This window comes from Lampris incognitus, chromosome 3 (genome assembly GCF_029633865.1).
Source record: "Lampris incognitus isolate fLamInc1 chromosome 3, fLamInc1.hap2, whole genome shotgun sequence".
NCBI lineage: Eukaryota > Metazoa > Chordata > Actinopteri > Lampriformes > Lampridae > Lampris > Lampris incognitus.
The window spans coordinates 2,141,979-2,166,943 of NC_079213.1; the positions used below are offsets into that span (position 1 = coordinate 2,141,979).

The window sequence follows — 24,965 nt, forward strand, 5'->3', positions numbered from 1 at the left end:
GTTCAACTACCATCTGCCAGCACTTGTGTGTGTGTGTGTGTGTGTGTGTGTGTGTGTGGGCTTACATGGTTTCTCTGCCTTACTCTTTATTGACATGAATATAAAATAACAGCCAAATGAATAACAAGAGGAAAAACTGTAAAATGTAAATTCAGACAGTCAGAAACAAAACGAAACACATCCCCTGAAAATGATGACAATGATACAACACAACACAAATACAAAATAACAAAAGAATCACTTCGCTGCTCTCCCTCTGCGCTGGATTCAGTACAGCTGACACACTTTTATACAAGACTCTGTGTGTGTGTGTGTGTGTGTGTGTGTGTGTGTCTGTGTGTGTGTGTGTGTGTGTGTGTGTGTGTGTGTGTGTGTGTGTGTGTGTGTGTGTGTGTGTGTGTGTGTGTGAAACTCACAGTTCCTCCAGGAAATGCAGGTTGGCCAGAACTCCACTAGACAACATGGTCAGATTATTCATACTGAGATCTCTGAGAGACAAACAGACAGAGAGAGACAGACAGACAGAGAGAGAGACAGGCAGAGAGACAGACAGAGAGAGAGACAGACAGACAGACAGTGAGAGAGACAGACAGACAGGCAGAGAGACAGACAGAGAGAGAGACAGACAGGCAGAAAGACAGACAGAGAGAGAGACAGACAGACAGAGTGAGAGACAGACAGAGAGAGACTTTGACTTTTAAAATAACTTTTATTTATATCACAGTAAAAATCATATACCCCATTCCCATCAAATCAACCTTAATTAAACTGGTGAGCTAGAAAAACCAAATCTTCTGCATCATTATTCAGTCAAAATACACACACACACACACACACGTGACCATCAGGAGTTAGACATTCTCAACAAGTGGCCAATCGTCACTCAGCGAACATAAAACACGCCGTAACCCCCACACAGCCCTGACAGAGTCCAGATTACTGGTCAGGGTGTAGAAGCGTGCTCTACCATCAGACGAGCCGCCACCAAACCCTTCATACTCTGCACCACATCAGTCCAGCCCTGACCTAGGATCTGGTTCTTCCTGGTCTTCCAGACCGCTAGCTTAGCAGTGCCCAACAGAAAGGACCAGGAGCAGCCTTTTTCTTGCCGTGTATTTGGGCCCAAAAACAAACATGGGGATGGAGAAACCCTCACCCAAAGCTCCCACCCATTCCTGCAGCACCCTAAATAAGCCCACCAGTCGAGGACAGGAGACCAGAGACAGTTCTCCCCAGTGCTTGGATCCAGGTGAGCCCTATGTCTGTTCGTAGCTATTGCTCCATGTATAATCCTCCACTGGAGGTCAGCCATCCATTTTTCAACAGGAGGCTTATACAGGACCCTCCACCTCCCCTTAGGGGTACAGTCTGAAGCAAAAACCTCAGTCCGCCTCGACTCTCTGACTTCAGCCAGAGAGCGAAGGTTGAGTACCTTCACAGAGAGACAGACAGACAGACAGACAGAGACAGAGACAGAGAAACAGAGAGACTGAAAGATTTCCAGAAAGCAATTGGCAGCCACGAAATTCAAACACTTTTAGACACCTTTCTGGATACCACATATACTCACAGTAAAGAAGGAGTCAACCTGGCAGTACTAAATATCAATACCATCTTTATAAAAACAGCACAGAAATCACAACTGAAACAGAATAAACCAAAAACCAAACTTAAAAAAGAAGACAGTTGGTTTGACCAAGATTGCAAAAAAATCAGAAAAGAACTTGGAGCTTTATCCAGACAGAAACATAGAGACCCAAATAATACAGACATCCACCTTCTTTACTGTCAAACATTAACACAACACAAACGTATGCTCGGCACAAAAAAAAACCCCACAGTAAACCTCCAAGCAACTGACACCAATAGAGGAGTCAATCAATATAAATCAGTTCTGGAATAATGAAACAAACTGAAAAAATCCAAACAAGAAGAATTGGCAATACAAGATGGAGAAATATGGACCAATTACTTCCAAATGCTCTTTAAAAAAGTTGAATCAAATGCAAACCCTAATCAGGGCCATATAAACAAAAGACTTGAACCAAGTCATTTGTAGACCAAGCTAGTCTAGTCAGAAAGGCACGAACTTGAGAAACCTCCAGGATGAGAGGCGAAATGTCTTCGCGGATATATAACCAAGTCCAGTTGCACTTGATTCAATTCCTTTGGGCACCAAGGATTGTTTTACAAAGTTATTGAAAGTGGTGTAGGGGGTAAAACCTATGACATCATTAAATCAATGTACACAGAAAATAAGTGCGGAATAAAAATTGGTGATAAATGAAGAAGTTTCCTCTCCCAGGAGTGTGGAGTGAGACAGGGATGCTGTTTGAGTCCAACTTTGTTCAACATTTACATCAACGAACTGGCATAAACTCTAGACCAATCAACAGCACCCGGCCTCACTCTACACGACTCAGACATCAAATTCCTGTTCTATGCAGACGACCTGGTTCTGCTGTCTCCTACTGCACAGGACTTACAGCAGAACCTGGACCTGCTGGAGCAGTACTTCCCGACCTAGGCCCTGGCAGTAAACATGAAAAAGACCAAAATCATGATTTTTCAAAAAAGATCCAGATCTCAGAGAATGAAAGACACATTCACATTAGGAGGAAACCACATTGAACATTCCCAGAACTATAACTATTTAGGACTAAAAATCAGCAACACAGGAAATTTTAACCTGGCAGTGAATGAACTGAAAGAAAAAGCACGCAGGGCTTTCTGTGCCATAAAATGACAATTTTTGTCCACATTCTAATTAGAATCTGGCTGAAAATATTCCGATCAGTAATCGAACCAATTGCCCTTTATGGCAGTGAAGTGTGGGTCCAATTACAAATCAAGAATTTAGCAACTGGGACAAACATCCAATTGAGACCCTGCGTGTGGAGTTCTGTGAGAACCTCTTCAACGTCCAGAGGAAAACAACAAACAACACATGCAGGGCAGAATTAGGCCAATATCCATTACTGATCAAAATACAGAAAAGGGCAATCACATTCTGGCAACATCTGAAAATCAGTGACCTCCCCACTCATACCATTACAAAGCCTTGTAATACCAAGAGTTGAGCAAAACCAGTCCCCCCACTCAACTGGTCCTGATGCTCAGTTCACTAACAAACACTAGCACTTCACAGCCTCAGACCAGAACATCAGAATCCATCAAATTATAACTCAAGAAAAATTAAATTATTTACTTATTGGGACACACAAACTAGAAACCAACATAAAATGCAATGCTATCTGGCCCTGAAAAGACAGCACACTGTGGCAGAATATCTGCACACAGTGACTGATACCAAACTGAGAACCACCTTGACGAAGTACAGACTCGGTGAGCTTGGTCTGGCTGTAGAAAAAGGCTGACACAGACAGACATGGCTGCTGGCAGAAGAGAGGCTGTGCTCACACTGTGACATGGGAGAGGAGAAGACAGAGCTGCACTTCATCATCACCTGTCCTAAGTAGAACCACATTAGAAATCATTACTACCCGAACACCGAACACATCCACCCAAACTTCAGAAGCCTCCCTGATGTCAACAAACTAGCCATCCTACTGGGAGAGGAGAAGACAAACTAGCCATCCTACTGGGAGAGGAGAAGACAAACTAGCCATCCTGCTGGGAGAGGAGAAGACAAACTAGCCATCTGACTGGGAGAGGAGAAGACAAACTAGCCATCCTACTGGGAGAGGAGAAGACAAACTAGCCATCCTACTGGGTGAGGAGAAGACAAACTAGCCATCCTACTGGGAGAGGAGAAGACAAAGTAGCCATCCTACTGGGAGAGGAGAAGACAAACTAGCCATCCTACTGGGAGAGAAGACAAACTAGCCATCTGACTGGGAGAGGAGAAGACAAACTAGCCATCACACTGGAAGAGGAGAAGACAAACTAGCCATCCTACTGGGAGAGGAGGAGACAAATTAGCCATCCTACTGGGAGAGGAGAAGACAAACTAGCCACCCAACTGGGAGAGGAGAAGACAAACTAGCCATCCTACTGGAAGAGGAGAAGAAAAACTAGCCATCCTACTGGGAGAGCAGAACACAAACTAGCCATCCTACTGGGAGAGGGGAACACAAACTAGCCATCCTACTGGGAGAGGAGAAGACAAACTAGCCATCCTACTGGGAGAGAAGAAGACAAACTAGTCATCCTACTGGGAGAGGAGAAGACAAACTAGCCATCCTACTGGGAGAGAAGACAGACTAGCCATCCTACTGGGAGAGGAGAAGACAAACTAGCTATCCTACTGGGAGAGGAGAAGACAAACTAGCCATCCTACTGGGAGAGGAGAAGACAAACTAGCCATCCTACTGGAAGAGGTGAAGACAAACTAGCCATCCTACTGGGAGAGGAGAAGAAAAACTAGTCATTCTACTGGGAGAGGAGAAGACAAAGTAGCCATCCTACTGGGAGAGGAGAAGACAAACTAGCTATCCTACTGGGAGAGGAAAAGACAAACTAGCCATCCTACTGGAAGAGGAGAAGAAAAACTAGCCATCCTACTGGGAGGGAAGGAGACAAACTAGCCATCCTACTGGGAGAGGGGAACACAAACTAACCATCCTGCTGGGAGAGAAGACAGACTAGTCATCCTACTGGGAGAGGAGAAGACAGACTAGTCATCCTACTGGGAGAGGAGAACACAAACTAGCCATCCTACTGGGAGAGGGGAACACAAACTAGCCATCCTACTGGGAGAGGAGAAGACAAACTAGCCATCCTACTGGGAGAGAAGAAGACAAACTAGTCATCCTACTGGGAGAGGAGAAGACAAACTAGCCATCCTACTGGGAGAGAAGAAGACAAACTAGCCATCTTAGTTAAGAGAAAAATACCAGGGGAAATTTTAAAAGCAGATTCCAAATGTTCTACCCCTGGATGAGAAAGAACAATGGCCACTTATTTTAGGAGAGGACCCAATATGTGTCAGAATAACAGCCTAAGGGTCAATGAGCGACCAAAACACTGTCAATTACTTTTCCAACTACTGTTCCAATTACTGTCAATTACTGTTCAAATACTATTCTATATTTCTACCGGTTCTACCTATTCCTTTTTCAATTTATTTAAAAAGAAAATAATACTCTATTAACCTATTCCCTATCACCTGCTTTGACAACATTGTAATGAATGCAGTCATGCCAATTAATTATCAAGATTCTTCCTCTGTATGATGTGTGAGGTAATAGCCACCTCCACTTGGCCAACCTCTCCTCCACCTTCTCCACCACTGTACCAGTTCTTCTTTACAGTTTGATTATCTTCTCGATTCACTCCCAAGCACTTTAAAGCTAGAGGGTGGGACTGTTACATAAATTAATGTCTGTGACATTCAAGACCATGCCAAATGAGTTCACACAATGATGATTAGACCTATAACCAGCGGGTAAATCTCTCTGTATTTTGCAGTATACCTGAGTTTTACATCTGGCGTTTTGGGGCACATTCCTGCGCTGGCGCACCAGAGGTCATATGTAGTGATGCGTTTTACGCCAACCAGCAATGACTGCTTTGCCAGTGCTGAACTTCCGTGTGACGAAAGCATTTGTATGTCTCTAATTGGCTTACCCTCAGGGCTTTCTGCCAGAAAGCTTGCAAACCTGGAAGCTATGGTGGAAAAACATAAGATTCATCCAAGAATAGTTTCTGATGCTCCAGAGATAAAATAAACTCGGCGTTCAGAGGAAGGATTAAAGTCAGAAAATGAAAGTGGTCGACGGCAAGAAGAAACATGGATAAAATTGGTGTAGCTTTTCCCTGTTGGAGCGCACTGAATGACGAGAAGTCATTATTCTCACTGCCAAAAGGGGTAAACAAAATTTTTGCACTGCGGATTTAAGCCTCCCTCCCCGAGCTTAATTTTCATGGCAGTTGAGGGAGACCTGCAAACCAACTCCCAACTGCTACGGCCTCACTCTTTAGCCAGTTCACTTTTGCAGATGAGATTTTGCCATAGGCTTCAACAATGTTTGCTAACTTTTTCACATATTCCTGGTTTTTTTGTTGTTTTTACAATAACAACAATAATATAGTCTGTATTTGGATAAAATAAAACGTATTAAAATAAAATAAAAATAAACCATCAATAAAAGCACAAATATTGTGCAACGTTAGCAAAAAAGGCAGTATATAGAATGTACCAGACATCAAGCAACTTCATCTTATACCTTGAATCACTTTAAAAGGTTTACACAAACCACCACTTATTTTCAGTACATGCTCAATTTCTTCATAGAGAACATTAATCTTGGCAATAAGTCCAGGACTGAGGACGAACTTCTGTAACACTTTCCGAAGGTAACGGTGCTTCACCCAGTCAAATGCCTTTTCCTGTTTAAAAGACACTAGACCAACATCACAATCCAAAGAACCAGAGACTTCCAAAAGATTTTGAATCAGTAACACATTGTCAAAAATGGACCTGCCGAGCACACAGTAGGTTCAGGTCCAGAGGATGATCTGGTCTAACGTCTTCTTCAGTGTATTAGCCAGGTCTTTGGACAGCAGTTTATAGTCTGTGCATAGCAGGGAGACCGGCTGCCTGTTCTTTACATCCTGAAGGTCCCCTCTTTCTGGGAACAATGTCAGAACTGCTCTCCTGCAGCTCTGAGGCAGAGAAGAGTCATTAAAGTGCTCAGTGAAGACTTCTAAAACATCTTCTCCAAGTTCAGTCCAGAAAGCTATATAATACTGCGGTGGGAGTCCATCTATCCCAGCCGCCCCCCCCCCCCCACATGCTCTGCAGTGCAGTGTACACTTCTTCTGTAGTCAGAGGACCCTCTAGTTCTTTGTTTGTCTCCTCCGAGACTTTGGGCAGCCCGTTGCAGGAGTCAAAAGGCCCCTCATCCTCAGTGTACTCGCTGCCATACAAGTGGGAGTAAAATTCCACGGCTCTCTGCTGGATCTCACTGTCTCCCATCAGCAGCTGTCTGTGGCCAAACACAGAGCTTGGATGAAACTGCTCTGCCTGCTCTCCTTCTCCAGGCTGTGTCCATCAGCACAGAACTCTGAAAGCAAGTATGGACCAGCACTCCCTGTGCTTTAGAGCCCAGCACATCTACCATTATGGCTTTTTTGAATCTGAGGTCTTCAGTGCAGCCTCGATTTCCTGTGGACTCTGCAGAACTCTGCAGTGCCACTATTTCCATCTCCAGATCCCCCATAGATTTGGCGATGTCACGAGAGACATTGAAAGTGCATTGTTGACCAAGTTTTTTGACCTCCACTTTCCCACCACTGCCTCAACAATATAAACTCTCCCTTTTAAAAAAAACTTTCCAAAAATATATAAAGGTTTCTCTAAAATGTGCACCACGTAACAAATCAGTGTTAAAGTGCCAGTATGCAGACTTGTGTTTAACATTTACAATTAAAACAATACAAGACTCCATGGAAGGATCTGAAACCCCCACAGACAGTATTCTGCACCTTTTGAAAATATTAAAATTATCCTTAAATCTGTTGCTTACTGCTTAAATCAATAAAATCTGTCTTATCTGGCCATAGAAAACAGATTTTCTCAGCTTTGGACCCAAGTGTACTGTCTGTGTTTGTCATGTATTTCTCTCCATATGTCAGTTAACTTGTGAGCTTCCACCGGGCGCTTCATGGTTTGGAAGCAGCATGAGGTTCAACATGATTTCTGTCCAGCTGATCGTTCTCTGTGCAGTTAAAATCACTTCCTAAAAATAAAAACCCTTCAGGCCCACACTGACTTAAAGCCATGCTGACTTCATTTAAAAACGGAACTCTGTCGGATCTTGCTCAACAACGCTCAATAATGCAGGTAAGAAAATCCCAGAAATCTGAGTCAGGTCATCTGGACTCAACGTCTATTGAGAGAAACTCTTCTTAGATGATGATGGAAGGTTTCTCTCAGTAAACGTTGAGTCCAGATGACCTGACTCAACTTCCTGTAAACTACCCAGTAAACTACCCAGTATAACCAGTATAACCAGTCCACTGTAAACTACCCAGTATAACCAGTCCACTGTAAACTACCCAGTATAACCAGTATAACGAGCCCACTGTAAAATACCCAGTATAACCAGTCCACTGTAAACTACCCAGTATAACCAGTATAACCGGTCCACTGTAAACTACGCAGTATAACCAGTATAACCAGTCCACTGTAAACTACCCAGTATAACCAGTCCACTGTAAACTACCCAGTATAACCAGTATAACCAGTCCACTATAAACTACCCAGTATAACCAGTATAACCGGTCCACTGTAAACTACGCAGTATAACCAGTATAACCAGTCCACTGTAAACTACCCAGTATAACCAGTCCACTGTAAACTACGCAGTATAACCAGTATAACCAGTCCACTGTAAACTACCCAGTATAACCAGTATAACCGGTCCACTGTAAACTACGCAGTATAACCAGTATAACCAGTCCACTGTAAACTACCCAGTATAACCAGTCCACTGTAAACTACGCAGTATAACCAGTATAACCGGTCCACTGTAAACTACCCAGTATAACCAGTATAACCGGTCCACTGTAAACTACGCAGTATAACCAGTATAACCAGTCCACTGTCCAGCAGCCTGGGTTATCTTCACACATGTAATAGTTTTGTTCTAAATGCAGACGTACTGAAACATAACTTGTATTATAAACTGATCTCAGCCAGACACTGGAAACACATACACACACACATACACACACACACACACACACACACACACACACACACACACACACACACACACACACACACACACACACACACACACACACACACACACACACACACACAGAGGTAAATATCACACCTCCTTCAAAGTAGCCATGGAATGAACAGGTGAACAAACATCTTAGTGAAAAACAAGAACACACACACCAGAGAAGATCTTCCCAGAAACACACACACACACATACACACACACACACACACAGACACACACACAGACGGACAGAAAGGGACGGCCAGAGACAGAGACAGAGACAGAGACAGAGACAGAGACAGCGAGCCTCACTAGAAGACCGTCCACACCTCTGATGCTTCTGCTTGTTCCTGCAGTGTTCCAGCAGCAGATGACACGTGTGGAAATAGAAGTAAAGCCAAGTGAAGCAGGAGTAGGAAGGTACAACCTGAATGCTGTCCTGGTGAAAGCACGTGTGTAGCCGGTCCTCCTGACACCGCACGTGTGTAACCGGTCCGCCTGACACCGCACGTGTGTAGCCGGTCCCCCTGACACCGCACGTGTGTAGCCGGTCCGCCTGACACCGCATGTGTGTAGCCGGTCCTCCTGACACCGCACGTGTGTAACCGGTCCGCCTGACACCGCACGTGTGTAGCCGGTCCCCCTGACACCGCACGTGTGTAGCCGGTCCGCCTGACACCGCATGTGTGTAGCCGGTCCCCCTGACACCGCATGTGTGTAGCTGGTCTGCCTGACACCTTGTGTGTAGCTGGTCTGCCTGACACCTTGTGTGTAGCCGGTCCACCTGATACCTCGTGTGTGTAGCCGGTCCACCTGACACCTCATGTGTGTAGCCGGTCCGCCTGACACCTCATGTGTGTAGCCGGTCCGCCTGACAACTCATGTGTGTAGCCGGTCCGCCTGACACCTCGTGTGTAGCCGGTCCGCCTGATACCTCATGTGTGTAACCGGTCCACCTGATACCTCATGTGTGTAGCCGGTCCGCCTGACACCTCATGTGTGTAGCCAGTCCGCCTGACACGTCATGTGTGTAGCTGGTCTGCCTGACACCTTGTGTGTAGCCGGTCCGCCTGATACCTCACGTGTGTAGCCGGTCCGCCTGATACCTCATGTGTGTAGCCGGTCCGCCTGACACCTCATGTGTGTAGCCGGTCCGCCTGACACCTCATGTGACCGGAGCTCTGCGTTGTGATGGTGGATGATGACGAATGAGACGGGACAACTGCTGCCCTGCCAGCCGGGGGGTTATTCTCACACAGGCAGTGTAGAACCAGGCTGTGTAGAACCAGGCAGTGTAGAACCAGGCTGTGTAGAACCAGGCAGTGTAGAACCAGGCTGTGTAACACAATGATTAATGTACAGCAGCTTCACAGCACCAGGCTTCAACATGCACACCTGGAAGGGGGAATGGGGGTAACAGCGGACCAGATAAGGAACCATAGCCATGCTCTGTTAGCCTAACTTAAGTTCGCTAGCTTATCATGTTACACTAAAGTGCTGTACACAATGTAAAATACTCACACACACACAGAAATAAACTTTATGACAACAAAGAACTTTATCTATGACCTGTACAAATAAGATTTGGGCCTCCAATTAGCCTGAAGCCTATTACCCTGTTTTAACATGCTACTTGCTGTTAACACCCACCTCTCCTCAGGAAGGCTTCCATGAAGGCTCCCAGCCAGAAAATATCACAAATTCACAGGAAGTAGCATCACCAAAATGTCAAAGGTCACACAACAAAAACATTGTACCATTGATAAAATAAAAAGCTCTCCAAAAGAAAGCTACAGAAACAAGTAGTCTCTACACAAGAAACAAGTAGTCTCTACACAAGAAACAAGTAATCTCTACACAAGAAACAAGTAGTCTCTACACAAGAAACAAGTAGTCTCTCTACACAAGAAACAAGTAGTCTCTACACAAGAAACAAGTAGTCTCTACACAAGAAACAAGTAATCTCTCTACACAAGAAACAAGTAATCTCCCTACACAAGAAACAAGTAGTTTCTACACAAGAAACAAGTAGTCTCTCTACACAAGAAACAAGTAGTCTCTACACAAGAAACAAGTAGTCTCTACACAAGAAAAAAGGAGTCTACACAAGAAACAAGTAGACTCTACACAAGAAACAAGTAGTCTCTACACAAGAAACAAGTAGTCTCTACACAAGAAACAAGTAGTCTCTACACAAGAAACAAGTAGTCTCTACACAAGAAACAAGTAGACTCTACACAAGAAACAAGTAGTCTCTACACAAGAAACAAGTAATCTCTCTACACAAGAAACAAGTAGTTTCTACACAAGAAACAAGTAGTCTCTACACAAGAAACAAGTAATCTCTCTACACAAGAAACAAGTAATCTCCCTACACAAGAAACAAGTAGTCTCTCTACACAAGAAACAAGTAGTCTCTCTACACAAGAAAAACGTTGTGTCTCTACAAGAAACAAGTAGTCTCTCTACACAAGAAACAAGTAGTCTGTACACAAGAAACAAGTAATCTCTCTACACAAGAAACAAGTAGTCTCTACACAAGAAACAAGTAGTCTGTACACAAGAAACAAGTAGTCTCTCTACACAGGAAAAAGGTTGTCTCTACACAAGAAACAAGTAGTCTCTCTACACAAGAAACAAGTAGTCTCTACACAAGAAACACGTAGTCTCTCTACACAAGAAACAAGTAGTCTGTACACAAGAAACAAGTTGTCTGTACAGAAGAAACAAGTAGTCTGTACACAAGAAACAAGTAGTCTCTCTACACAAGAAACAAGTAGTCTCTACACAAGAAACAAGTAGTCTCTCTACACAGGAAAAAGGTTGTCTCTACACAAGAAACAAGTAGTCTCTCTACACAAGAAACAAGTAGTCTCTACACAAGAAACACGTAGTCTCTCTACACAAGAAACAAGTAGTCTGTACACAAGAAACAAGTTGTCTGTACAGAAGAAACAAGTAGTCTGTACACAAGAAACAAGTAGTCTCTCTACACAAGAAACAAGTAGTCTCTACACAAGAAACAAGTAGTCTCTCTACACAAGAAACAAGTAGTCTCTCTACACAAGAAACAAGTAGTCTCTCTACACAAGAAACAAGAAGTCTCTCTACACAAGAAACAAGAAGTCTCCATACACAAGAAACAAGAAGTCTCCTTACACAAGAAACAAATCAAATCAAATCAATATTATTTGTATAGCCCAATATCACAAATTGCAAATTTGCCTCAGTGGGCTTAACAGCAACACAACATCCTGTCCTTAGACCCTCTCATCGGATAAGGAACAACTCCCTAAAAAATAGGAAGAAACCTCAGGGAGAGCAACAGAGGAGGGATCTCTCTCCCAAGACGGACAGCATGCATATATGTTGCTGTTAGGGAAAATTGAGGTAGTGATCATCAACTTTAGAAAGAGCTGCACCCACCATACCCCCCTAACCATTGATGGTACGGCCATGGACAGAGTGAACAGTGCTGAATTCCTGGGAGTGCACATTACAGAGGACCTCTCCTGGTCCTCACATATCATTGTGCTCTCCATGAAGGCCCAGCGGTGTCGCAACTTCCTGCGGCATTTGAAGAAGGCGAACCTCCCCCACCCATCCTCACCACATTTTACAGCGGCATCATAGAGAGCATTCTGACCAGCTGTATCAGTGTCCAGCATGGGAACTGCAAGTCCTCCGACCACAAGTCCCTACAGCGGACAGTGAAGACAGCTGGAAAGATCATAGGAACTGCTCCCCCATCCATCCAGGCTATGTACAACGCACGGTGCACTGGTAAAGCCCTCAGCATCATGAAGGACCCACCCACCCTTCCCACCTCCACTTCAACCTCCGACCCTCTGGCAGGAGGTTCCGTAGCATCCGTGCTGCCTCCACCAGCCTACACAATAGTTTCATTCCTCACGTTATGAGATTCCTCAACAGCCTGAACACTCAGACCTTCCACACAACTACTGTTTAACGTTCTTCTTCTTTTTGCACAATTAACTCCACCGTCACTCTAAACAACACACCTACCTGCACAACTATCGCTGCCAGAAACTCAACGTCTGAGTCAGGTGTCCTTGCAATGTTCAGGTTACTGAAGAACTTTATGTTTTAAAGTGCTTGTTGTTTTTGATATTTATTGTGCATTATTTGTTTTTGTGTGGCACTGTGGTCCATGTGAAGCAACCTCATTCCCTGTATGTATGAGACTTGTATATGTGGCAATGAACAGAAAAGCAGTCCAAAATCTATGGGATCACCGGTTCGAATCCCCGTGTTACTTCCGGCCTGGTCGGGCGTCCCTACAGGCACAATTGGCCGTGTCTGTGTGTGGGAAGCCAGATGTGGATATGTGTCCTGGTCCCTGCACTAGCGCCCCCTCTGGTCGGTTGGGGCGCCTGTTCGAGGGGGAGGGGGAACTGGGGGGGAATAGCGGGGGAATAAAAAAAACCAGTCTATAGACCAGCACAGACCAGGGTAGAACACTGACGACTCTGTGCTAAAGATCTGATTTGACTTATACTCAGTGTGTGCATACAAGAAAAAAAAAGCCACTGGCATCTATGCTGAGATTAAAAGATATGACGTAATGCTGAGAGACAGACAGAGAGAGAGAGAGAGAGAGAGAGAGAGAGAGAGAGAGAGAGAGAGCGATATTCCTAACTTACCTCTTGCTGCTACTAAGCCTAGTTGAAGATGAGGTCATGGTTCATTGTTGCGGTCCTTAGAAAACATCTGGAGACTAGAGGACAGTCGTGCTTCAGGACTCGGTGTGAAGTGACCTTTGAACTCAGCATGTTTACTTCTCTGTGTCTGAATCAGTTCCGTGTTTTAAGTGTGAGCTGAAGAGTTGTCTGGCTCTCAAACCATGTTGTCCTTCATGCATCATAGCCTGGTTTTTACTTCTTCATGTGTTTTGCTTCTTTGTTTCCTCACCAGCAGCTCTGCTCTGCTCTTCTGCTTGTTTCTGTTCTTCAACCAGGAAGTGACGTCACAACGATTCGCCAACCAGAGCTCGGCAACCAAGCTGTTTCCTCTGATGTCCCACGGAGATCAACAAGTGTGATCCACTGGACGACAGAAGACGGTAGACGGGTGAAGATGGCGCAGAAGGAAAGGGGGGAGGGGAGAAATGGGTAGATGATCCTGAATGGTCGCCGTGTTGCTGCGACGCTGAAGAAAACGTGTAACGACGCAGAAACAGGAAGTACTTGGACACCACAATTCAGCTAACATCCAAACTCTCTTCAGATGATCTGTTTTTTATTTAGAGTGTCACTTTTCTGATATGTCAGAAGCTCCTTACACTGAAATGAGGAATGATGATGACTTTCATTTCATTTCCTCACACAGACTATTCAGAACATGCTATGACAGGACACAGCACCGATACTCTGGGATGGTGATTGTGACGATGATGATGATGATGATGATGATGACGGTGATAATGATGATGGTGATAATGATGGGGATGATGATGGTGTGGATGACTGTGGTGATGATGATGATGATGATAGTATGAAGGTCAGTAACAACAGAGAGAGAGACAGACAGAGAGTGACAGAGAGAGAGAGAGACAGAGCGATAGAAGGACAGAGAGACAGCATGATAGAGAGACAGAGAGAGAGAGAGACGGAGAGAGAAAGAGACAGAGCGATAGAAAGACAGAGACAGCATGATGGAGAGATGGAGAGAGAGAGAGAGATGGAGAGAGAGAGAGACAGAGCGATAGAAGGACAGAGAGACAGCATGATAGAGAGACGGAGAGAGAGAGAGACAGAGCGATAGAAAGACAGAGAGACAGCATGATAGAGAGACGGAGAGAGAGAGAGAGGGAGAGAGGGAGAGACAGAGCGATAGAAAGACAGAGGGAGAGGGAGAGACAGAGCGATAGAAAGACAGAGAGAGAGAGAGAGGGAGAGAGACAGACAGAATGTGACACGCGGAAAACAGCGCCGGGCTTTTGTCCAGGAGCTGGACCATGTGACTCCAGAGTAGCAGGACATGGAGGATGCAGGTAAGCTGCGGGGGGTCCTGGGAGGGGGGCAGCGGCGAGCATTGCAGCAAGATCTATATTGTCCTGCCACAACCTGAGAGACAGTGGGGGACGGCACCTATTGTACTGTTGCTGTTTAATATCATAACATTGCTGTTGTTGCTGTTATTATTATAATCATTGTTGTTGTTGTGTTGTTGTTTTACATGTACACAAACGTATGTCATGCCAATAAAGCACATATTGAATTGAACTGAATTGAGAGAGAGACAGAGAGAGACAGACAGACAGACAAACACAGAGAGAGAGAGAGAGAGAGAGAGACAGACAGACAGACAAACACAGAGAGAGAGAGAGAGAGAGAGAGACAGACAGACAAAGAGAGAGAAAGACAGACAGAGCGATACAGAGACAGACAGAGACAGAGCGATAGAAAGACAGAGAGACAGGGAGAGAGAGAGAGAGGGAGGGAGAGAGAGAGGGGAGAGACAGACAGACAGCGACAGAGTGATAGAGAGACAGACAGACAGAGACAGAGCGATAGAGAGACAGGGAGAGAGAGAGAGACAGATAGACAGAGACAGAGCGATAGAGAGACAGACAGACAGAGACAGAGTGATAAAGAGAGAGGGAGAGAGAGACAGATAGAGACAGAGCGATAGAGAGACAGGAAGAGAGAGAGAGACAGACAGAGACAGAGCGATAGAGAGACAGGAAGAGAGAGAGAGACAGACAGAGACAGAGGGATAGAGAGACAGGAAAAGAGAGAGAGGGAGAGACAGACAGACAGAGACAGAGTGATAGAGAGACAGGAAGAGAGAGAGAGTGATAGAGAGACAGGAAGAGAGAGAGAGTGATAGAGAGACAGGAAGAGAGAGAGGGGGGAGAGAGAGACAGACAGACAGACAGACAGAGACAGAGCAATAGAGACAGGAAGAGAGAGAGAGTGATAGAGAGACAGACAGACAGAGCGACAGAGAGACGGAGAGGGGAGGACGTAAACACAAGAAAAGATCCACATCTCTCACATGCTCGTCTTTTCAGGGTTTGTGTTTCTGCTCATTTGAATAATCGTCTGATATCCATCAGCTCAGCCCAAGGAGACACAACCACACACGCACACACACACACACACACACACACACACACACACACACACACACACACACACACACACACACACGCACAGACAGACAGACAGAAAGTAGAGAAGGCTGTTATCGAGAGATTTGTGGAGGTTTGTAGGGAGAGTGAAACTTAAATCCTGCTCTTTGTGCCGCTTTTAAACAGGACACACACACACACACACACAACCACACACACAACCACACACACAACCACCCACGCGTGTGTGTGTGTCCCCTGGACCTGATAGCATTCCAGCTAAAATCCTCAAGGAAGGGGGCTACCTCTCTACGAGGACACGGTATCTCTACATCCTTGAGGTGTGGAGTCGCGAGTGTGTCCCCCAACAGTGGAAAGACGCCAACATTGTGGCCATTTATAAAGACAAAGGAGACAAATCCATCTGCTCCAGCAGTAGGGGTATTTCACTGCTGGCCATTGCAGGAAAGGTCCTAGCCAAGATCATGCTCCGCAGACTAACACTCGCAGTAGCCGAACCTGTCATACCAGAGTCACAATGCGGCCTCTGAAAGGACAGAGGGACCGTTGACATGATCTTTGTGACACGCCAGCTCCAGGAGAAATGCAGAGAACAGCACAAGGATCTATACATAGCATTCATAGACCTCTCAAAGGCATTTGATACAGTTAACCGGGCCCTGCTGTGGCAAGTCCTGAAGACATTTGGATGTCCACCCAAGTTTCTCACCATCCTTGGACAGTTTCACTCAAGAATGGTGGCCCGAGTGGTAGTGGGGAACCACAGTTCTGAGCCCTTTGGTGTGCACACTGGAGTCAGACAAGGCTGTGTGCTAGCCCCAGTCCTGTTCAATATCTTCTTAGTCTCTATTACAACACGGTTACAAAGGAGGATGAAGAAGATGGGTGGAGTCACCATTGACTTCAGGCTCGATGGAAACCTATTCAACATCAGGAGGTTTCAGGCAACCACCAAGTTGACCTCTGAGACCATCATGGACCTACAGTATGCCGACGATTGTGCCCTGGTAGCCCACACACCAGAAGCCCTACAGAACACTCTGTCGGCAGTTGTAGCTGCATACAGGAGGATGGGACTGATTATTAACACCCAAAAGACAGAGGTAATCTGTCAGATGACTGCCGGCTTCCCAAACCACCCAACAACCTTCACAGCAGAAGGGCAACAACTGGCCACTCTTCCTGCCTTCAAATATCTGGGAAGCAGACTATCTGACACCTGCACCATAGACGATGAGATTCAGCACCGCCTCAAACAAGCCTCAACATCTTGTGGTCATCTAAGGGGAAGGGTTTTCCAGAACAGCAACCTCAGTCTCCACACCACAGTGCTTGTTTACAGAGCAGTGTGCATCTCCACACTACTCTAGGGATGTGAGGCATGGACCATCTACAGCACCATCTCAGAAGCCTGGAGGCCTTCCATGTGAGATGTCTCCAGAGGATCCTGGGCATTACTTGGGAGGACAGAGTGCCACACACAGGGGTGTTGGAGTGGGCAGGCAGCTGCAGCGTGGAGTCTACCCTAAACCACCATCCACTCAGGTGGACTGGGCGTGTCATTCACACGCCCAGCCAACGACTCCCACGTAAAGTCCTCTCCGGCCAACTACACCTTGGTCAACGCACTGCTGGTGGGCAGAAGAAGCGGTTCCAAGACCAAAAGAAGACCACACTGAAAAGATGCCAGATCAGCCCCTCTTCTCTGGAGGAACTTGCCTCCTGCCGCACCACCTGGCGCTCTCACGTCTCACAGGGAGTGAAGTACATGGAAAACCAGCGCACACAACACCGTGTAGCAAAGCGTGTGAAGAGGCATAATCACAAAGCTACCCCTGCACCCCTGCCCCCCTGCCCCCCCAGCACCACTTTTATGTGCCCGGTCTGCAACCGCAACTGTGCATCCAGGATCACACTATTCAGCCACCAAAGGACTCACAAATAGGGGAAGATGGTCCTCATCACATACGATGGACACCCAGCAAGTGCGTGCGTGTGTGTGGCTGTGTGTGTGTGTGTGTGTGTGTGTGTGTGTGTGTGTGTGTGTGTGTGTGTGTGTGGTTGTTGAATGCCCTCTCTGTTGAAAGCTCATCGACTGTGACGTCACACCTTGACCCGGTCCTGGTTCAAACAGATGACGTTTGGCAGTCTGTCTGACTGTATGGACCCATCAGACTCTCTTTCAATCACTACTGCTCTCTTCTCTCTCTCTCTCTCTCTCTCTCTCTCTCTCTCTCTCTCTCTCTCTCTCTCTCTCTCTCTCTCTCTCTCTCTCTCTCTCTCTCTATCTCTCTCTCTCGCCCATCATTGATCAGTCAGTAAAGTAACAGTAGAATAACAGTCATTCAGGACTGTTACCCAGACAGACCTACAGAGACCTACAGAAGAATCAGATGCGCTTCTGAGATCACAACCAGTACAACCATCCAGACTTGATTACTGTAATGTTCTGTTCTCAGGTCTGCCACATTCTAGTACTAAGTCTTCAGATGGTTCAGAATGCTGCTGCTAGAATCCTAACTAAATCTAGGAAATGTGACCATATTACACCAATTCTTGCCTCCCTTCATTGGCTTCCTACCCATGTTAGATCAGAATACAAGGTGCTTCTGCTGACTTATAAAATCCTAAATGGGCTTGCCCCATCCTACCTGTCTGATCTCCTTAAACCTTACATTCCATCTCGAGCACTTCGTTCTCAAAATACAGGGCTCCTGTGTGTACCCAAAGTTAAAAAGAAGTCAGCTGGTGGCAGGGCCTTTTCCTATCAGGCCTCGTTCTTGTGGACTAACCTGCCTGCTGCCATCAGACAATCAGAGTCTGTTGAGTCCTTTAAATCCAAATTTAAAACTCATCTTTTTGCCTTAACCTGCAATTAGTTGTCTTTATGTTGAGTGCTTCACAACCTGTACTGCATGGCGGGTTGGTTTGTGTCTCAATGAATTTACCAACCACTGTTCTGCTCACGAGATTATAGCGTATAGATTATTGACTAATGCAACTGTTTTCTTTTCTCACATGTATAAAACTATAAAATCAGATTCTGTGTCTGTACAATAGTGGTGAGATATTCGAAAAGTCCAAATAAGAGAACTTTGTCAAGCGTACACTCGGAATGTCACACAAACCTTAATGAGTTCAGTCAGTGACGTGTGCTGTCAGTTTTTACAGTAACCTGTGTAGAGAGGAGCAGGCAGTGTCTCAGAGCTTTTACACCGATCTCCCTCAGGTTGAACAGCAGAGTAATAATATAGAGTTGGAAACAGCTCTCTCCTCTGATGAACTCCATCCTTTTCTGCAGAGTAATGCAGAGTGAGAAAGCTCCTGGAATTGATGTCTACCTGTTGACTTTTACAAGTCATTGAGGGGGATCTGCTGGCAGTGCTAAATGACAGTCTCGCCAGTGGGCGTCTGCCACTAAGCTGCAGGAGGGTTGTTCTCACCTTACTGCCTAAGAAAGTTGAGCTACAGTCACCCCCCTTTTCAAGAAACCATCACTTAACCCCTTTGACGTCAAAAACTACAGACCGGTTTCCCTTCTACCCTTTCTATCCAAAACTCACGAACGTGTTCTTTGACAAACTTTCTTTGTACCTCCACCAGAACAACCACCTGGACCCCAACCAGTCTGGGTTCAGGGTGGGTCACTCGACAGAGATGGTCCTTGCAGTGACAGAATCGCTGCACGCTGCGAGAGCAAACTCTCTCTCCTCTGTCCTGATACTCCTGGACCTGTCAGCTGCGTTCGACACAGTGAACCACCAGATCCTCCTCTCTACTCTCGAGGCGCTGGGTGTCACAGGCTCTGCACTCCCAATGTTTGCATCCTACCTGACAGGTCACTCCTACCAGGTGACATGGAGGGGATCTGTGTCGGAGCCTCGCAGACTGACTGCAGGCGTTCCACAAGGTTCGGTTCTGGGTCCTCTCCTTTTCTCCCTCTACACGACATCCCTGGGTTCTGTTATTCGCTCACATGACTTCTCTTACCATTGTTATGCCGATGACACCCAGCTGATCTTGTCCTTTCCTCCCTCTGACACACAAGTAGAGACGTGCTTGGCTGACATCTTGGAGTGGATGGCGACACACCACCTGAAGCTCAATCTGGACAAGACAGAGCTGATGTTCCTCCCAGGGAAAGGTTGCCTGCACTGAGACCTGGCCATCACCATTGACAACACCGTGGTGACGCCAACTTCGACTGCGAGGAATCTGGGTGTGATCCTGGACGACCAGCTGTCGTTTGCTGCAAACGTTGCATCGGTTGCTTGCTCCTGCAGATTTCTCCTCTATAACATCAGGAGGATTTGCCCATTCCTCACTGACGAGACGACACAGGTGCTCATCCAGGCTCTGGTCATCTCCCGCTGGACTACGTTAACTACCTCCTTGCTGGTGCCCCGGCGTCGGCCATCAGACCTCTGGAGCTTGTTCAGAAAACTGCAGCTTGTCTGGTGTTCAACCGCCCTAAGTTCTCTCACACAACTCCCCTTCTCATGTCCCTACACTGGCTCCCAGTAGCTGCTCGCATCCAGTTTAAGACTCTGGTGCTAGCCTACAGGGCAGTGAAGGATCATCTCCACAGCTCCTTCCTATCTCCAGGCCATGGTCAAGCCCTACACCCCGGCCCGACCACGTCACTCTGCTGCCTCGGGACGCCTGATTGTCCCGTCGCTCAGAGGCCCCTGCTGCCGATCGACCCGGTCACGGCTCTTTTCTGTTCTGGCCCCACAGTGGTGGAATGAACTCCCCACTGATGTCAAGACAGCGGAGTCGCTGCACATCTTTCAGCACATCTTGAAAACTCACCTATTGAAGAACTACTACCCTGTTACCTGCTCTTAGCTCTTATTGTATTCACTCATTTAAAAAAAATCTCTTTCTTGTGCTTTTACTTTAGCACTGGTTTTGCTCTTAGATGCTTGTTTAGAGAGAAGATGCAGTTATGACCTCTGATGACTAGTAATTCTCCTAAACCTTTCACTCTACTTCAGCCATCAACACCACATGAAACACACACACACACACACACACACACACACACACACACACACACACTCACACACACACACACACTGCTCCCGCCACAATTAAGATTTGTTGTGCCGGAAGGTTGTGAAACAGACAAACTGAGGCTGTGCATGCAGAACTGTGCAGAGCCTCAGTTCTGCACAGTCCTGCAGAAAACAGCCAGTGATGCAGAGCAGAGTGAGGACCACACTGATTATCAACAGTAAGTGGCCCCGGCATGCTCCATAACAATCCCTCCCCCACAGAGACCCAGCAGAGACCCTGCAGAGAGGAGCCCCTCAGCCACCTGCCTCTGGGACTCTGCTCACCACCACGAGTAGAGCCGCGGACAGATAGAGCTGCACTTCATCATGCTTGATGCTAGGTCCAACGGGGTGTAGACACGGAAGGAGCCGTGATTGGCTGTTGCGTCGGCCAATAGACAGCATGGAACCTCGAAGCGCACTGACTTGAAACAAACGATGTGCACTGAAATATTTAGCTAGCTAGCTTACGAATGACCTTAACATTGCCAGATCGTACTGTAACGTTAGCTAACGTTAACGCTTGCAAACAATGGAAATTCAAAAAGAGTTTAAACCCTAACCCTAACCAACAACCAATCACGTCTACTTCCATGCCTACACCCCGTTGGCTCTAGCATCAAACTTTCATCATCACCTGTCCTAAGTGTAACCACATTACTACCCAAATACTGAACACATCCACCCAAACTTCAGAAGCCTCCCTGATCTCAACAAACTAGCCATCCTACTGGGAGAGGAGAAGACAAACTAGTCATCCTACTGAGAGAGGAGAAGACAAACTAGCCATCCTACTGGGAGAGGAGAAGACAAACTAGCCATCCTACTGGGAGAGGAGAAGACAAACTAGCCATCCTACTGGGAGAGGAGAAGACAAACTAGCCATCCTACTGGGAGAGGAGAAGACAAACTAGCCATCCTACTGGGAGAGGAGAAGACAAACTAGCCATCTGACTGGGAGAGGAGAAGACAAACTAGCCATCCTACTGGGAGAGGAGAAGACAAACTAGCCATCCTACTGGGAGAGGAGAAGACAAACTAGCCATCTGACTGGGAGAGAAGAAGACAAACTAGCCATCCTACTGGGAGAGGAGAAGACAAACTAGCCATCCTGCTGGGAGAGGAGAAGACAAACTAGCCATCTGACTGGGAGAGGAGAAGACAAACTAGCCATCCTACTGGGAGAGGAGAAGACAAACTAGCCATCCTACTGGGAGAGGAGAAGACAAACTAGCCATCTGACTGGGAGAGAAGAAGACAAACTAGCCATCCTACTGGGAGAGGAGAAGACAAACTAGCCATCCTACTGGGAGAGGAGAAGACAAACTAGCCATCTGACTGGGAGAGAAGAAGACAAACTAGCCATCCTACTGGGAGAGGGGAACACAAACTAGCCATCCTACTGGGAGAGAAGAAGACAAACTAGCCATCCTACTGGGAGAGGAGAAGACAAACTAGCCATCTGACTGGGAGAGGAGAAGACAAACTAGCCATCCTACTGGGAGAGGAGAAGACAAACTAGCCATCCTACTGGGAGAGGAGAAGACAAACTAGCCATCTGACTGGGAGAGAAGAAGACAAACTAGCCATCCTACTGGGAGAGGAGAAGACAAACTAGCCATCCTACTGGGAGAGGAGAAGACAAACTAGCCATCCTACTGGGAGAGGAGAAGACAAACTAGCCATCCTACTGGGAGAGGAGAAGACAAACTAGCCACCCTACTGGAAGAGGAGAAGACAAACTAGCCATCCTACTGGAAGAGGAGAAGACAAACTAGCCATCCTACTGGGAGAGGAGAAGACAAACTAGCCATCCTACTGGAAGAGGAGAAGACAAACTAGCCATCCTACTGGGAGAGGAGAAGACAAACTAGCCATCCTACTGGGAGAGGAGAAGACAAACTAGCCATCCTACTGGGAGAGGAGAAGACAAACTAGCCACCCTACTGGAAGAGGAGAAGACAAACTAGAGCACAGCGGTCAAATATATTGTTGATGTCACAATCTGAAGGACAGCGAGTGGGCACCCCGTGCACACACACAAACACACACACACACACACACACACACACACACACACACACACACACACACACACACACACACACACACACACACACACACACAGAGGTTTCTTCCTTTTCTATTTTTTGTTCTTCTCTTCTTTGTCCTTCAAGTTCAATTAACGTTGCACTACTAAATGTGTTGCTAAATTGGTTGTTTGTTGTTTGTTTGTTTGTTTTTAACAATACAGCAACTTTTTCTATGATAGTTGTGTGTGTTATAAAGTGTACTGTACTGTTGTGTACCACCTTGTGCTTTGGCAACACTGTGTAACTGGATATGGTCATGCCAATAAAGCCCTGTTGAACTGAACTGAATTGAGAGACAGAGAGAGAGACAGACAGAGAGACAGAGAGACAGATAGAGAGACAGGGAGAGAGTGAGAGAGACAGACAGACAGCGACAGACAGACAGACAGACAGGGAGAGAGACAGACAGACATTGTAACATTGCTCTCGTTCAGAGATGCAAGCACGAACACACACACAGTGGACACACAGTGGACACACAGTGGACACACAGTGGACACACAGTGGACACACAGTGGACACACAGTGGACACACAGTGGACACACAGTGGATAGGTGCCGGGTTCTCACGAGGAAACAGCAGCTTAAATAAACACAAGCACACTTACAGATAGGCGGTGAAGACGCTGAGCCTGGCCGGGACCTCGCTGAGACCCAGGTCCGCGCAGTCCACCCGGTGCAGCACGCCGTCCTCCTCGCACCGACACCGGGCAGGACAGCCGGGCCGTCCCGCTGCCCTCTCCCCGCCCGCCGCGTCCTCCAGCCGGGCCGCCCCCCTCTCCCCGCCCGCCGCGTCCTCCAGCCCGGCCGCCCCCCTCTCCCCGCCCGGCGCGTCCTCCAGCCCGGCCGCCCCCCTCTCCCCGCCCGTCAAGTCCTCCAGCCCGGCCGCTCCCCTCTCCCCGCCCGGCGCGTCCTCCAGCCCGGCCGCTCCCCTCTCCCCGCCTGCCGCATCCTCCAGCCCGGCCGTCAGAACCGCGGACATGGCCAACACCACCACCACCACCACCACCACCACGGGCATCTTCCCCGGAGATTCACGACAGGAAAGTTTCGGGTCGAATCGACAGTCCTGCTTCCCTGGTCGATGCGCGTGCGTGTGGAAGTGTGTTTGCGTGCACGTGTCGTTTATCCGTCAGTCCCTCAAACTGAGTCCTGCTGTGTTCTGCAGCCCCTGTCTTTTAAATAGTCCCCCCCTCCCCTCTATCTCCCCCCTCCCTCTATCTCCCCCCTCCCTCTCTCGCTCTCTGTCTGTCTGTCTCACTCTCTCTCTGTCTCTCTCTCTGTCTCTGTCTCTCTCTCTCTCCCTGTCTCTCTCTCTGTCTCTCTCTCTCTCCCTGTCTCTCTCTCTGTCTCTCTGTCTCTCTGTCTCTCCCTGTCTCTCTCTCTGTCTCTGTCTCTCTCTCTCTCTGTCTCTCTCTCTGTCTGTCTGTCTCTCTCTCTCTCTGTCTCTCTCTCTGTCTCTGTCTCTCTCCCTGTCTCTCTCTCTCTCCCTGTCTCTCTCTCTGTCTGTCTGTCTCTCTCTCTCTCTGTCTCTCTCTCTGTCTCTGTCTCTCTCCCTGTCTCTCTGTCTCTCCCTGTCTCTCTCTCTGTCTGTCTGTCTCTCTCTCTCTCTGTCTCTCTCTCTGTCTCTGTCTCTCTCCCTGTCTCTCTCTCTCTCCCTGTCTCTCTCTCTCTCCCTGTCTCTCTCTCTGTCTCTCTGTCTCTCTGTCTCTCCCTGTCTCTCTCTCTGTCTCTGTCTCTCTCCCTGTCTCTCTCTCTCTCCCTGTCTCTCTCTCTGTCTCTCTCTCTCTCTCCCTGTCTCTCTCTCTCTGTCTCTCTCCCTGTCTCTCTCCCTGTCTCTCTCCCTGTCTCTCTCGCTCGTCCCTCTCTCTCAGTTCAATTCAATGATGCTTTATTAGCATGACTCGCCCTCTCTCTCCCTCTCTCTCTCTCCCCCCCCTCTCTCTCCCTCTCTCTCTCTATCTGTCTGTCTCTCTATCTGTCTGTCTGTCTGTCTGTC

General features: G+C 47.2%; 1 protein-coding gene across 1 annotated transcript in view; it reads right to left on the bottom strand.

Moving 5' to 3' along the window:
• The window catches only part of LOC130109021 (leucine-rich repeat-containing G-protein coupled receptor 5-like), a 77,408-nt gene extending 53,421 nt beyond the window's left edge, over positions 1 to 23,987 (bottom strand). The window contains exon 1 of the mRNA XM_056275723.1: positions 23,575 to 23,987. Within this exon, the coding sequence (XP_056131698.1) occupies positions 23,575 to 23,987 (413 nt within the window). The remainder of the gene's footprint in view (positions 1 to 23,574) is intronic.
• Positions 23,988 to 24,965: the final 978 nt, after the last annotated feature.